General features: G+C 41.1%; 1 protein-coding gene across 7 annotated transcripts in view; it reads left to right on the top strand.

Moving 5' to 3' along the window:
- SMAP2 (small ArfGAP2) overlaps window positions 1–11,420 on the top strand; it is a 47,146-nt gene extending 35,726 nt beyond the window's left edge. For 6 of the 7 annotated variants that reach the window (XM_077844560.1, XM_077844558.1, XM_077844562.1 and 3 more), the window contains 6 exons: window positions 448–534; window positions 1,545–1,626; window positions 2,618–2,727; window positions 3,516–3,681; window positions 4,134–4,450; window positions 10,053–11,420. In XM_077844560.1, the coding sequence (XP_077700686.1) occupies window positions 448–534; window positions 1,545–1,626; window positions 2,618–2,727; window positions 3,516–3,681; window positions 4,134–4,450; window positions 10,053–10,178 (888 nt within the window). In that variant the 3' untranslated portion in view covers window positions 10,179–11,420. Of the gene's footprint in view, window positions 1–447; window positions 535–1,544; window positions 1,627–2,617; window positions 2,728–3,515; window positions 3,682–4,133; window positions 4,451–5,796; window positions 6,766–10,052 lie in introns of those variants that run through there. The other variant, XM_077844559.1, reaches the window with a different exon arrangement.
- The last annotated feature ends 4,280 nt before the right edge of the window (window positions 11,421–15,700 follow it).

Here is a 15,700-nt window from a genome sequence, read left to right as displayed (position 1 = left end):
GAGATGAAGATTGAGAGAATTTATGGTTGAATTTAAAATCACAAAGGATGTATGTCAAGTAAGATGAACATGAATTTATTTACTGGTGTACCAAGATGAGGGAGGACCCCTCAAAGCATGAGCAGGTTTAACTTAGGGTCACAGAGGGGCAGCAAACTGGTGAAACATTTTTAACTTCTGTAGGTAGCCTGGGCTCACATTTCAGGAGTCATAGGTAAGTCAGACAGAACGAGGAGATACTAAATGATATGTGAAAGATGCCTCTTAAAGCATTGAGGCTAATGTGGAAGAGGTAGTTCTGATGCCCCATACAAAGACACCCCCGAGTTTGTCAGACTCCTTAATAAGATTCAAAAATAATTTTTTGTGTCCTTTTTGCACATTTGGAATTATAATTTGTTACCATGGGGCCTGTGTTCTTTGTCTTATTTTGTTGAATCATTATAGAAAGAAAAAGATGACAAGTGGAAAAGAGGAAGTGAACCAGCTCCAGAGAAAAAAATGGAACCTGTTGTTTTTGAGAAAGTTAAAATGGTAAGTGGGAAAGTCCTTGCACTGGGTGGATGGCCTCAGGTGTGTTTTTATGTGGAAGGAGGGGGTAGCAGGCCTCCTGGTGGGTGGGGTGGGGTCGATAGCCTATTGCACCATTTTACCTGGGGCCAAAGGGTTCCACTGATGCCATTTCTCATGCTTTCCCATTACCTTGTTGTTGCCCAGTCTGCTCTGTGACACTTCTCTTTGGGACCAGTTGGGAGTTTGGGAACTGTATTTGTCCTGTCTGAGCAAGAGGCACATTCCATGCCATAATGTGGTGACTGTGTGATACCTCCTGAGCAGATGTTACCTGCATCGTTCTCTCATTAGGCCCTCTTTACCTCATTTTCCTGTTACAGTTAAGAACAGTCCAGAAGTCTGGCCATACTAACCCATTTTAATCCTTCTTGTATTCTTACTATGTCATATTGAAGTAGACACCTTTCTTTTTTCACAGGACATTGTGACTGTAGTAGTAGATACTCTTAAGAGCTTGCAATCTTGGGAGAGAGGACTTTTTACTATTTGCTTAAGGAAGAGTCTTTTATTATTCTGAATCACACTGTCTGCAGAACACAGTCATTAATGATACTGGCAGAATGAATTAGGTAATCTTTAAATCGATCTCCCTTTTGGTATTAAAGGCTTTCTAATCACTGGGAGATTTGTTGGCTCTTGGCTCTTGTACCATCAGACACTTACCTTTATTCTTTGCTTTTCCTGGGACCAAAACCTGCTATTTTTGTTGGATCTTTTGATCTGTGGTTGCCTTGGTTTCAGAAAGCCAAACAAGCACAGATGATTTCTTTTTCACTTTAGGTTTGGTTTATGCACTTTGGTTTCCTGACTTGATTCTTTTACCTGACACTTCCTGAATTTTCTTTCTTTGGTAGTAACTCCTTGAATAATGGTGGCCAGACCACAAGAACACCTGTGTCCTTACAGTGACAAAGGAAAAAAATGTTCAAAAACACCTGCTTATTTCTTTCTTTAACATATTTTCACCTTAGCCACAGAAAAAAGAAGATCCACAGCTACCTCGGAAAAGCTCCCCGAAATCCTCAGCACCTGTCATGGATTTGTTGGGCCTTGGTAAGAGTTAGATGTTTCCACTCCAATAATCTTACAAATTATGATGAATTCCCTGTCACCCTGGGAAGATAGGTACTGTTGGGATTCTTTAGTTTGTTTCTTCATCGTTAAGATTGTTCTCTTATGTTTTTCCTGTTGTTTTACATCTGAGCAGTTAGTCTAAGAAGTGTTTACACTTTTCAGAGCAATAGTGTAGTGGTTAAGAGCATGCCTTTGGAGTTAGAGTGCCATCTGTGCCATCTCTGCCACTGAGTGTCTATGTGACCTGGGTAGTTAACTCAACCTCTGAACATTGCTTTCCTAATCTGTGTAGTAAGGATGATAAGCATCTCTACTTCAAAAATGTTTTGGGGAGGATTAAATGAGATAGTTCCTCTCAAGCTCTTAGCCCCTTGCCTGGCACGAACTAAGCATTCAGTAAATGTTAGCAAGTTTCACTAAACCAGCAGCCATGAGCCATGCCCCCATCCCTCTCATTTTTTCAGGTGCAGCCTGTCTTTGAGATGACCTTGTGGTTATTTTTCTTCAACTTTTGAAACCCTGAACTAGTGGTTCTGCCCTTGTCAGAAATAGAGCCTTTTCTTTACCTTTCACAGATCTCATGGCTGTACTTTAGGTTCAGTGCATTTCTGCTGATTTAGGTTACTAGCTATTTAGACTTATGATTTCCATACCTTCCGTTTATCTCTGAAAAAGAGATAAAAGCTACACAACTGTACCCCTCAAATAGCCAGCCAGCCCCTTTGGTATGGGGCTAATACAGCTTCCAGGCCTGGGTTTCTGCTGCCCTGTCCCTGATAGCTGGCCACCACACTTCTCCAGCATGCTCCTGGGAAGGTGAGATGCCCCATCCAAGCTAAATGGTTGCAGAAGCCTAGATTTCCAAGTCCCTGATAGAACATAGAGGCTTTTTCTTCTTTGTGTCTAGAATAGGTGGAAGGCATAGGCTTAATGAGCAGTGCTACAGTTGAGCTTTGTTCTCTCTCTCCAGATGCTCCTGTGTCCTGCTCCATTGCAAATAGTAAGACCAGCAATACCCTAGAGAAGGATTTAGATCTTTTGGCTTCTGTTCCATCCCCCTCTTCTTCAGTTTCCAGAAAGGTGAGTCATGTGGGCTCCTTAGAATTAAAGAGCATTCTAAAAAGGATAATTTTGATAGTATGGAAGCAAGTCATACTTCCTTGGTGGAATTGGACTTTGGTTTTCTTAATTCTTCCCTTCACCCTGCATCATCTCTGTTACAACCTAGGATTGCTATTCATTCCATTTTGTCTCCCACCCAAAAAAAGTGGATCATTTGATGGGCTTTTGTTGAAGATGTGTCCCATTGTAAAGGCTGATATTTTAGGTTAGCTCCTCAGCATGAGGGTTACTGCCAGAGAATTTGTAGATGGGAAAGACTTGAAACTGTTAATGGCTACCATTCGTGGAATACCTGCTTATGAACAGGCACAGCACTAGGTGATTTTGTATATCAGTTTGCATATTTCTTTTATAACTTAAAATATTTACCACAGCCCTGCAAAATGGGTGTTTTATAGATGAGGAAACATTAATTCAGAAAAATTATATGACTAGCCTCTTGTTATGCAACTAGTAAATGGCTGCATGGGGATCTAAACTCAGTTCTCTGTGGGTGCATCATTTGTAGGTTGTTTTTGTTTGTTTTTCACTAAATCACATTGTTTGTAGGACAAAGAATTGTACCAGAGCTTAACTGTCTAGTATTTTCAGATATTTGTGTGGTAGAAATAACAGGAAGCTATTAACTTGCCCATGAATTCTTATTGGAGATGTTAGAAGCAGCAGAGAAAGGGGGTGGTCCTTACCGAGACCTCTGTGAGGACCATTCCAATTCTACTCTCTCTTCCTGCCCTCTTTGCCCTCAGGTTGTAGGTTCCATGCCAACTGCAGGGAGTGCCGGCTCTGTTCCTGAAAACCTGAACCTGTTTCCAGAGCCAGGGAGCAAATCAGAAGAAACAGGCAAGAAACAGCTCTCTAAAGACTCCATCCTTTCACTGTATGGATCCCAGACACCTCAAATGCCTGCCCAAGGTAGATTTCATGGGGATGGTAGCATTGTGTCAGATAGAAACATGAGGACTTACATGCAGGAATTATTTGTTGTAATGGGGGCAGTTGCTTTGGGGGCCAGGACATTATTCTCCAAACAGGCCTGAACGTGATATTTCTTGTGAAGCTACAAAGTGTCAGTGGATAGATATTAATGTAACTCAGAGCCATATTTTTGTGGGGTCTGGTGTCACACCTCTGTGAAGTCTGACTGAAGAACTGGACCTGGAGCCTGAAAGGAAAGTGGCTAGGTCAGCAGCCCACTGGTAAGCCATTGCAAGTCTTGTAGGGAATCTGTCTGTTTTGCTGTGTAGAAGAGCATTCTGGGTTGAGTAGAAATGCTACTGAGAAATTTAGCTGGAAAGGAGTAGCCAGTGAGGGTTTAGATGGACACTTTCCTCTTAAATAGTACTCTATTTATGTTTTCTTGGCAGCAATGTTCATGGCTCCAGCTCAGATGGCCTATCCCACGGCCTATCCCAGCTTCCCTGGGGTCACACCTCCTAACAGCATAATGGGGAGCATGATGCCCCCACCAGTAGGCATGGTAGCTCAGCCAGGAGCTTCTGGGATGGTTGCCCCCATGGCCATGCCTGCAGGCTATATGGGTGGCATGCAGGCTTCAATGATGGGTGTGCCAAATGGAATGATGACCACCCAGCAGGCTGGCTACATGGCAGGCATGGCAGCTGTTCCCCAGACCATGTATGGGGTTCAGCCAGCTCAGCAGCTGCAGTGGAACCTTACTCAGGTAAGCTACCCCATTTTACTTGGGACAAGAGTTTTGAGCCTTCCTCAAGGCTGTCTCACCTCATCTTTCCCTTATCCTTTGAACCCTTACAGTGTAAATGTGATAATGCAGACATTCTTAGATTTGCTACCCCACCCCACCTTTTCTTTTCTTTTCTTTCTTTCTTTCTCTATTTTTTTTTTTTTTTTTTGTAGAAGATCTACCTAATGTCAAACTTTCTGAGGAGTTCTGGGTTACTATGTAGAATGAGGGTAATTGCCTCAATCTAAATTTCTTCACACAATCTTCAAAAACAAAAGCAACTTATATAGGTAAATAAGGAATGCAAATAAAGCCCCTCATAACCTACGACTGCCACATCTAGTAGGCATAATACTGCAAACTTCAAATTACATGGCAGTAAACACCCAAATCCAGCAGAGCCAGCATCAGAGAAACTACGTAGAAAGAGGAGAGGGAGCAGGGGGCTGAAGGTGACAGAGCATAGACAAAATCACCCCCTGGAAAGACCTACCTTGACCAGAAGCATGATGAGAAGAGGTCTGAGACTTGGCAATTAGAACTCTTGTTATGTGGAGAATTGAAAATGAGGAGCTTGAAATATGTAGGATTAAAGATGATAGCTCTGGAAAAAGCTTTGCTTTTAGGGTCATGTGAGTGACTTAGGATCTTCAGCAGGCTCCACACCCAGCAATATGGAGCCTGATGCACGGTTTGATCTCAAGATCCTGAGATCATGACCTGAGCCAAAACGCAGAGTTGGATGCTTAACTGACTGAGCCACTCAGGCGCCTCCTATGGGGATGACTTAGAAGGAAAAGGTGCTCTGGGGGGACCTGATGATGAAAGGAAAGTAAGAAATGAGAAGTGGAAAAGGGAATCACAAAATGAGAAGATAAACCATCCTCGTCCCTCCTTCCATATAATCATATTATTATACCAACAGAAGAGGGCGCTCTTGAACCAAGAAATCTAGTAAACCTCCCCAAACCCTCACACCTTCTATTATTCCTTATTCAGAAAAATAAGGCACTACAAAATATACAGAAAGTGGCGGGTGACATTTATACAGAACTGCTATGAGAATTAAATAGAAAATGAAAATCAAACCAGGGATCCCTGGGTGGCTCAGCGGTTTAGCACCTGCCTTTGGCCCAGGGCGCGATACTGGAATCCCGGGATCGAGTCCCACATCAGGCTCCCGGCATGGAGCCTGCTTCTCCCGCCTCCCTCCTCCTTCTGCCTCTCTCTCTCTCTTTCTCTATGTCTATCATAAATAAATAAATAAATCTTAAAAAAAAATCAAACCATATTAAGAAAGAAAATTCTCACCACCCCCCAAACAGGCATGAGCAGAAGAAAACTGTTATACAAACCACCAACCTGAATGAAATGTCCTTTAACACTTGAAGACAAAACAGCTTCAATCAGAAATTTAAAAACTTAGAACCAAGATGGACAAAAAACTGGAAGTTATGAAATGAAACTTTACTGAATTCAGGAAAGAAATTGAAAAAAGACACAATTGTCTTAGAAATGTCTGAATTACAAATTAGCCAGAAGAGAATAGATTCAACTGAAAATATATTTGGCATTGAAGAAATGTTTGACTCAGGTCAGAGAATGGAAACTAAATATAGGAAGCAGGAAAATAAATCCAAGTGAAGGTAATACAGATATTAAGCAAAGAAGGCCTAACATAAATATATTTGGAGACTCTCCAAGAAAAACAAAATAGTAAAGCAGAATTAATATATTTAAATCTATAACACAAGAAAACTTCCTATAAATAAAAGACTTGAATATAATATTGAAAGAGTCCATTGAGTATGTATGGAGGGTTGACCCAGAATGGTAAATTCTAACATACGTTCCAGGAAACTTTTAAACTTTATGGAACAAGAAAAATTCTCAGAGCTCTAACCATCTCCTTACCTCCCAAACCCCCAGGTCTGCCATTTTTATTATTTATTATTTATTAAAAATTTTGTTTATTCATGAGAGACAGAAAGAGAGAGGCAGAGACAGAGGGAGAAGCAAGCTCCCTGTGAGGAGCCCGATGCAGGACTTGATCCTAGGACCCCAGGATCACGACCTGAGTCAAAGGCTCAACCACTGAGCCACCCAGGTGCCCCCCTGCTATTTTTAAAGAAAAAAGAACACCCAGATTGATATTGGACTTTTTTTTTTTTTGGACATTGGACTTTTAACAGCAACATAAAACATAGCAATGGGAGTAGTATTTTCAAGATACTCATGTACATGTGAGACAAGTATAGCCAGACAAGCTATCTTTCAAGGATTGAGGCTATTTTGTGATCATGGTATCTCCCCTGCCAGGTAAGTATGGATTGATGCTATTTTAAAAAATATTAAATATGCAAGAAATCAGAGAATATCATACTTATATCTTTCTTGTGGAATGTACCAGAACTTAAGCTACATCCATTTAAGAGATGACTGAGGACATTTTGGCAAAAGAACTGATGGTGACTAAATGTTTGAGAATCTAAAGGATAGAAAAAATATATGTTGTGCATATATTTTTTAGAACAAACAAACATAACAAGAGAAGGTAAAGGGAGAAGGTAAGAAGGAAGAGGTAGGATAAATTGATTATTGTACAGGAAAAGGTGGAAGTTAAACGATGTAATAAGGTGACATACCAAATGGTAGAAGCTTGAGGACAGGATAAAGGAAACTAAAGACAGAAATTATTAGTATAAAGGTATCCACTAGAAGAAAAAACAAAACTTTATAGATACCTAAGGAATATTTTACAATAAAATGGAATACATAGACTATGAAGTATAACAAATATAATAAACACAGTAAAAATGTAATGTGATAGAACTAAGAACAAACATATCAGTCATATCATCAGGTAGCTTTCCTATGAAAAGAAAAAGATGTTTAAATTGACTCACAAAGCAATGCCTAATTTTATACTACATACAAACAAAGCCAGCTGAAACAAAGTGATTCAAAAGTCTGAAAACAGGGACGCCTAGGTGGCTCAGAGGTTAAGTGTCTGCCTTTGGCTCAGGGCATGATCCTGGGGTCTCAGGATCAGTCCCACATTGGGCTCCCTGCATGGAGCCTGCTTCTCCCTCTGCCTGTGTCTCTGCCTCTTTCTCTGTGTCTCTTATGAATAAAAATAAATAAATAAATAAATAAATAAATAAATAAATAAATAAATAAATAAAATAAATAATAAATAAATAAAATCTTTAAAAAAAAAGAAATGGACAAAGAGGTATTGTTGGAATGGCTTATGTGTGTGCCCACACGTGTGCATGTCTTTCTCAGGCTTGGGTGACAAGGTTCACCCGCTGTATGAAAACTATTTTCATGTTTTCCTTTCTCTATAGTCTGGAATGATTTATATAGTATTGTTCTTTGGAGATTGAGTGGAATTCTTATGTGCAATTGTATGAGCCTTGTGCTTTTTTGTGTAGTAATTCTTTGATTGCATTCTCTCTTTGTTCTATGAAAGACAGCTTTGGAAAACTCTGTTTACGTAGATTAGCTAATTCATCTAGGGTTTCAGATTCATTTATCAAAGGTTAAGCCAAGCAAGCAGTCTATCTCATGATTTTTTTAAAGTTTCTTGTTTCAGTGGTTATTTTTCCCTTGTCATGTCTTATTTTGTATGTTTGTGCTCTCCTTCCTCCTTGTCCATTCTTTCAACTAGGTTAATTAGTGGTCTATTCTGTTAAAACAAACAAAAAATATATATACATATATACCACAGGATTTTGTTTTATTTATTCTATATTTTTTATTTGTTTTTGACCTTAATTTCTGGTTTATCTTTATTATTTCCTTCTGTATGCTGCCTTTTGACTTACTTTGATCTTTTTCTAGCTTTCATAGTTGGGATTTTAATTCACTTATTTTCAGTCCTCCATGTTTATCTGTATACGCAATGAAGTGCTATAAAACTGATGAGAACATGTCAAAATGACACATGGGCCAACTTCTGGAGGCTCCCACTGTCCAAATATGGGACAATTTGAACATCAAAAGGAATGACACTGATGAATTATAACACCAAAGGAAAAAAAAAATCCATGAGTCCATAGTGATATATTTTTTGAAATGAGTGTGGGAGAGAGGGAGGGAAAGCCTTCTTTATAGAAGAATGGCAACTAGTAATTGTAGAAAGAACAGGATATTCACATATTCTTTTAGAAGTACCCTTTAGATTAATTACTAATTACAGTGAAAAAGCCCACAGTGGATACTACCCTAGCCAAGTGCTCAGACATAAGATTACCAACAATGGGACAAATGAACATCATGTGCTTCCTGGTATCTTGTACTAAGAAGGACACAATATCACTGCCTAAAATGTTTAACTTGGATCCAATCATGAGAAAATATGAGGTAAATCCAAATTGAAAGATTTTCTCCAAATAACTGGCCTGGATTATAAAAACAATGTCAGGAAAGAAAAAGTGGTGGGGGAATTGTTCTATATTAAACTTAGGAGACAAAGGGGATATGAAAATAAAATGTAACCTATATTAGAATATTGTATTCATGTTAAATTTCTTGTATTGTGATTTTAGGAAAGTACTCTTTCCTACGAGATGCCTCCTGCCTTACTAAGAAGTGAAATGTCAGGATACCTGCAGTTTTCCATGTTCACCAAACATTTACACATACATGTGTATGAAGATCCCACACAAGATACATAAATCTCAGAGAGAAAATGGGGCATGGTGTTAACAACTGAGAATTTAAAGAAGGATATATGGGTTTCATTCTATTCTTTTTTTTTTTTTCATTCTATTGTTCTTTCAACTTTTCTATAAGCTTGAGGTTTTCTTTAAAGAAGTTGGTGGGATTGAAAAATAGACCTTCTCCTCAAGAAAAAGAACTTACACAGAAAGGTACCGGGCTTGGGAGATTTAAGGCATTTTTCTTGATAAATAGTTTCCTCTGTTCACTGCCAGAGGCCAGGCTTTCAGTCTCATTCATAGAGGCCCCGGCCCCACCCAGACCTTATTCCACTGATTCTTTTCTCCCAGCAACTTCCCCTCTCACACACTGAAGGCCCATTGGTCTTTTTTTTTTTTTTTTTTCTTCTTTTTTTGCCTGCCTTTGTTCATTCTGAACAGCCCAGTGTCTTTTTCCTTTTCTCTCCGCTTGAGCGTGCACGAGCACTTTCACTGGCCCTGACAGTAATAACTCTGCTGGAGATAAGACAGGAGCACTGCCACAGGGGCTCATCTGTGTACTCTCAGGGCTGGCAAGTTAACAATAGGCCCCTTCTTTTTAGGATGAGAGACCAGAAAAGAAGAGAATAACGTCTCATGCTGCTTTTATGTTGACTAGCTCCAGGACTCCTTTCCCTCCCTGAGCATTAGTCTCTGTCAACATCTCCCTTCTGAGAAGTCCTTCATTTATTTACGTGGTCTGGAGCCCTCAAAATGATCTATTATTAAGGTTCAGGGCAGATCTGTGCCATAACAGTTTCCCTTTGTCCTGTTGTTCTCCCCCTCCCCACAGACAGGAGGACTCCTACCCTGCTTTTTTTGCAGTAATTGGCTGCATGCCCACAGCCTGGTCTGAAAGTCTCCTCTCTCCCTTTCAGATGACCCAGCAGATGGCTGGGATGAACTTCTGTGGAGCCCATGGCATGCTGAGCTATGGACAGTCGATGAACGGCGGAAATGGACAGGCAGCGAATCAGACTCTCAGCCCTCAGATGTGGAAATAAAAACAAAACACCTGTATGGCTCCCACTCACCTCAGCCCCCTCTCTCCCAGTTTTCCTCCTTCCCCAACTTCCCCATCCCATTCCCTTTCCTACCTCTCTGTTTGGTTTAGAAATTGCTCAATCTGTTGCCTGGGGTTTGGCATTCTGCCCAGCCCAGCCACTTCCTGGACACGCAGACCTCTCTGTTGCTCTATGTTGTACATGTCCCCTAGCCATCCCGACTCTCTCTGCAGCCTCAACCCCAGTCCTCTCCTGGCACCAGCACCTTAGGAATTGTTGGCAGAAGGCACTTACACTGTGGGAGAAAGGTGCACACCTTTGAGTACTTTTCCTTTAGGTTAAACCTCCTATCAGACTCTCAGAAAGGTCTGGAGGTGTGGTTCTTTTAGGCAAAGTGGGGAAGCTTTAGAGGTACTTCTGTATGTGTTGCTAAGCTATTTCTACATGTTTAAATTTTTGGTTGAAGAGGGAGACGTCATGCTCCCATAATTATGGGAATGAAGAAAGTACTGAAATCAGATTAAATATACCTTGGGTTTTAGATCAGGTTGGCCCTAGCCCTGGGCCGAGGCAAACCCTCTCCTGTGAGGATGAGCAAAAATATTCTCCTTGCCCTGACTTGCTTTCTGGACCTGAGGCTTCAGGACTTGTCGCTTCAGTTAGCCTTTATTAGCACCAAAGACTTTATGAAGGTCCCATACAAGAACACACACCCTGCCCCACCTCCATCCTCCCTGCAGTGGAATCTGGCTCTATGGCTGGAGGACCAGCCCCTCCAGTGGGAATGCAGAGCTTAACGTGTGTACTGCTTGTGTGTGTGTGCGTGTGTGTGTATGTGTATTTCACCTCCCACTCTTTCCCCATCTGCTCTGGGTGTTTTTGTTTTTGTTTTAGGTTTACACAGAGAGGAGTTAATTTATCAACAGCCTAAAACTGTTATGACTTTTTCTTATAGTTTAAAAAAAAACTGTAATCTCATGGATAGCTCCCGTCCTCCTCCTCCCTCTCCCAGTCTGCCAATCACTCTTTCATGCCTATGTATCCCAGGCTGCTGTTTCCCCACCTTCTGCAGGTGTATGAGGTGGAGAGCTTGGATAGCTTTCCTCTCACTCGTTGTTCACCCTACTTGAAAATTAAAACAAGAAAACTTTGCTTCAAAGATTTCACCTGTGGGAACCACAATTCCTGGTTGCCTTTCTCCTGTGTATGTGTATATTCCTTAATAAATATTGCAGGGAAGGACCCTTTGCTTGGCTGTTACTGTGTATCACTCATGGAGGATGAGTTGCACCTACGTTTTCTGCTTTCCAGGAACAGGTCCCCTACTTCCTGTATCTTAAAAAATTTTATACTGAAAATGCCAAGGACCAGACCCAGGCTCAGGCAGTCAGAAAGGGCACCTTTTATGTCCTTTGTCCAGTGGTGTCTGGAGTTGTGAGCTGAGGGAACTGTGGATATCTGCTCCTGCTAGAGCCACAGAACATTGAAACTTGAAGTCCCCTTTCTCCCCCACCAGATAGAGAAACTGAGACCGGCCTCCCTTCATCCCCACCCCTCCTTTCCTTTGAGTGTACTTTTTAAATACTTCCAGAGGCAAATGAGAGGATAGCGTAGTGGTGAAGAAAGTAAGCTCTGGATCAGGCTGCCAGTATTTGTGTCCCCTCCCAGGCAAGCCACTGAACCTTTGGGTCTCAGTGTAAAATGGAGCTTATGGTCATATTGGAGGTCAAATGAAGCTATTCCTGTGGTACATTTTGCACAGTAGGGGATCCTTGGCATTCAAATGTTGACTATTATGTGCCAGACCTATGTTGGGCATTAATTCATTCAATGAATATTTAATAAGTGTTTTTACAATGTGCCAAACACTGTCATAGGCTCTGGAATAAAGCAATGAATCAATACTCCCCAATTTCATGGGATGGTGTGGTAGGAGAGACAAATAAATAAGTAAACTATTTAATTTCAGATACAAGATAGGACCGCTGAGATGGAGTAGTCAGGAAGTTAGTTACATTTGAACTGAAACCTGAATAAGCAGCCACTTGCATAGAGATCTGGAAAAAGAATGGAGCAAGTGTACATGTCTGCATTGGAAATTGTTTGGCTGGAGGTGTCCATTTGGGAGTCATCAGAGTTATGGATGGTATGTAAAGCTGTGAGATCAGATGAAATGCCTCAGGAGAAAGAAGAGGATGGAGCCTTGGGGGCCCATCAGCTTTTAGAATTTGGGAAGAACAGATGAGGAAAAATGAATCTGACATAGTTCCTGCTCTCAAGAAACAGTCTCACAGGGCAACAGACTTAGAATTGCTTATACAGTAAATTATGGGAGCTAAGGGTCTCCTAGCGCAGTCAGGGGAACTTCGCTAAAGATAAGGGTGTTAGAGCTGAGTCCTAAGGAAGAGGTAGGAGCTAACCCACAGGTTGGATGGGAGTGGGGAAAGGAGTATTCCAGACAGCACTGTGAGAACAAAGACAAAGACATCTGCACGAGCATAACCCGTTTGGGGAAGCACAAGCAGTGCAATGTTTGTAAGGTCTGATGTGGGAGAGATGAGACAGGTATGGCCAAGCCATGGGTGCTTCCCATACCCTAGGAGGGGGTTTGGCCTTAGTGTTACAGATGGTGGAGTGACATCATCTGAGTTGAGTTTTAGGCAGCTCACTCTTGCATTGCTGAGGATGATGTGTTTGAGGGAATAAGACCAGACCTAGGGGACCAGAGAGATGGCAAAAGCTGGACTAGGGCCCTGGTAGGTGAAGGATAGGGGAGAATGGAGTGGCTCAGAGCAGCAGCTCATGAGCTGCTTATGAGGCATATGAGATGCTAAAAGGTGTTCCACAAATACCCTGAAATAAGTTTGGGAAAGACTGCATGTTCTATCACCTCTTGTGCATCTAGAATATAATATTCACATAGTAATGGCTCTGGAAAGTCCTGTGGTAAAGGCTTCAAAAAAATTGATAGACATGATTTAAAGCAGTTTTAGGTTTACAGCAAAATTGAGTAGAAAGTACAGTGAGTTCCCATATGCCCCCTGCTCCCCATTCCCACAACCTCCTTCACTGTTGACCTTCATCCCATGCCACAGTGGTACAAACCCTCTGTGTTCTTCCTGTTTATCCCTCCTTCTTCTCTAGACCCTGTCAACCACTGATACGTGCGCGTGCACACACACACACACACATACACTTTTTTTTTTTTTTTGCTGTCTCCATAATTCTGCCTTTCTCTGAATGTCATAGTTGGAGTCACAGAACATGTAGCCTTTTCAGATCTACTTCTTTCACTTAGAAATATGCATTTAATATTTTTCCATGTCTCTTCATGGCTTGAGAGTTCATTTCTTTTTAGCACTGAAGAGTATTTCGTTGTCTGGATGTACCATAGTTTATCAATTACCAATAGACATCTTGGTTGCTTCCGAGTGTTGGCAATTATAAATAAAGTTGCTATAAACATCCAAGTGCAGGTTTTTGTGTGGACACAACTATACCATTCATTGGGGTAAATATATGGAGTATGATCACTGGATATAAGTTTAAGAGTATGATTGCTTTTGTACGAAACTACCAAGCTCTTTTCCAAAGTGGCTGAACCATGTTGCATTCCCATCAGCAGTGAGTGAGAGTTCCCATTGCTCTGCATCTTCGCATTCGATGTTGTCAGTGTTTTCTTACTTTGGCCATTCTAAGAAGTGTGTAGTGGTATGTCATGGTTTTAACTTGCAATCTCCTAGTGACCTGATGTTGAACATATTTTCAGATGCTTACTTGACATCTGTATACCTTCTGTGGTGAGGTGTCTGTTCAGGTCTTGGCTTATTTTAAAAATTAGATTGTTTTCTTAGTGTTGAATTTTAAGGGTTATCTGTATTTTGGATAACAGTCCAAAGAGTGTTTCTCAGAGTTGTGTTTTTTTTTTTTTCTGAGGAGTTTCTCCCAAGCTATGGTTTGTCTTCTCATTCTCTTGAGTAAAGACCTTTTTTCCCCATGGTTTTCTAGCATTTATCAAGACATATTTTTCCATGAAATCCATTTTTTTCTGGAATACCTAACAATTACATAATACTATTTGGAAAAAAACAACCAGAAAAAAAATATTTTAGGAAGTAGAACAGGGATGAGATGTGGGATGGAGGGAGAGAAAGGAATCAAATCTCCCACGTTTCTAGCTTGTGTGAGAAGTTACAGGAGGAGAAGCTGGTTTTTACCTCACAAGGGAGGAATATAGAAAATTAGAAGTTTGGTTTTAAGCATGTTGAATTTGTAATGCCTGTGATATATTTAGGTCTGATTGACCAGCTGGAAATGGAATTGAGTGTGAGGTTTGTTCAAGGAAGAAGCTAAGATGGAGAATTGAATTTCAGAATCAGCCCCTTGGAGGTGATAATTGATGCCATAGGAGTGGAGGGGATCATATGGGATGGATTTTCAAAAAGATTATTTATTTATTTATTTTTATTTATTTATTTATTTATTTATTTATTTATTTATTTATTTATTTATGATGGAAAGTGAGAGAGAGCAAGCACATGAACAGGGGCAGGGGGAGAGGGAGAAGCAGACTCTTCTGTTGAACAGGGAGCTGGATGTGGAGCTCAATCCCAGGACCCTGGAATCATGACCTGAGCCAAGGCAGACCTTAACCAACTGAGCCACCCAGGCACCCTAAGATAGATTTTTAAAATGAGAGCAGTGGGCTAGGCACAGAATCTTGGGGGAAATATTAATTCCTAATCAGGATTAAGGAGGAAAGGCCCAAGAAGGAGAGGAGGTGGTGTGAGAATGAGAAGTGTCAGAGAATTATGGAAAGCAAAACAAAACAAAAAAACTCCAAGAAAGTGCAGTGTCAAGGAACCCTAGGTATTAGAATGTCAAGAAGGAGGGATGATCACAAGTATCAAGTTAGCAGGAGAATCATTGAGATACTGATTTATAAAAGGACTGTGGAATTCAGCATTTGGAAACTTCTGGAGAAGCAGTTTTAGTGGAATGGTAGGGCCAGAAGCTGGGAAATAGTGGGTTGAAGAGTGAATTGAAGGAGTTGAGAAGGTAGAGAAACAGGCTGTATTCAGTTAAATATACATGGTAGGTTTTAAGGGCTACTCTTTTTCTTTTTTTAAGATTTTATCTATTCATGAGAAACACATAGAGAGAGGAGGAAACTTAGGCAGAGGGAGAAGCAAGCTCCCTGTGGGGAGCCCAATGTGAGACTTAATCCCAGGACCCTGGTATCACACCTGAACCAAAGGGAGATGCTCAACCACTGAGCTACCCCAGTGCCCCCTAAGGGCTACTCTTAAGAATAGAAATAGAGTGTGTAAATCACAAACCAATGAAGAGGTTTGGAATAAGAAAATGCAGATAAGCGGGCAGCCCTGCTGGCTCAGCGGTTTGGCGCCGCCTGCGGCCTGGGGTGTGATCCTGGAGACCCCGGATGGAGTCCCACGTTGGGCTCCCTGCGTGGAGCCTGCTTCTCTGCCTGTGCCTCTGCCTCTCTCTGTGTGTCTATGAAT

Source organism: Canis aureus, chromosome 13, assembly GCF_053574225.1.
Source record: "Canis aureus isolate CA01 chromosome 13, VMU_Caureus_v.1.0, whole genome shotgun sequence".
NCBI lineage: Eukaryota > Metazoa > Chordata > Mammalia > Carnivora > Canidae > Canis > Canis aureus.
The sequence above is the reverse complement of the archived record's forward strand: the minus strand, read 5'-3'. Positions and strand labels throughout refer to the sequence as shown.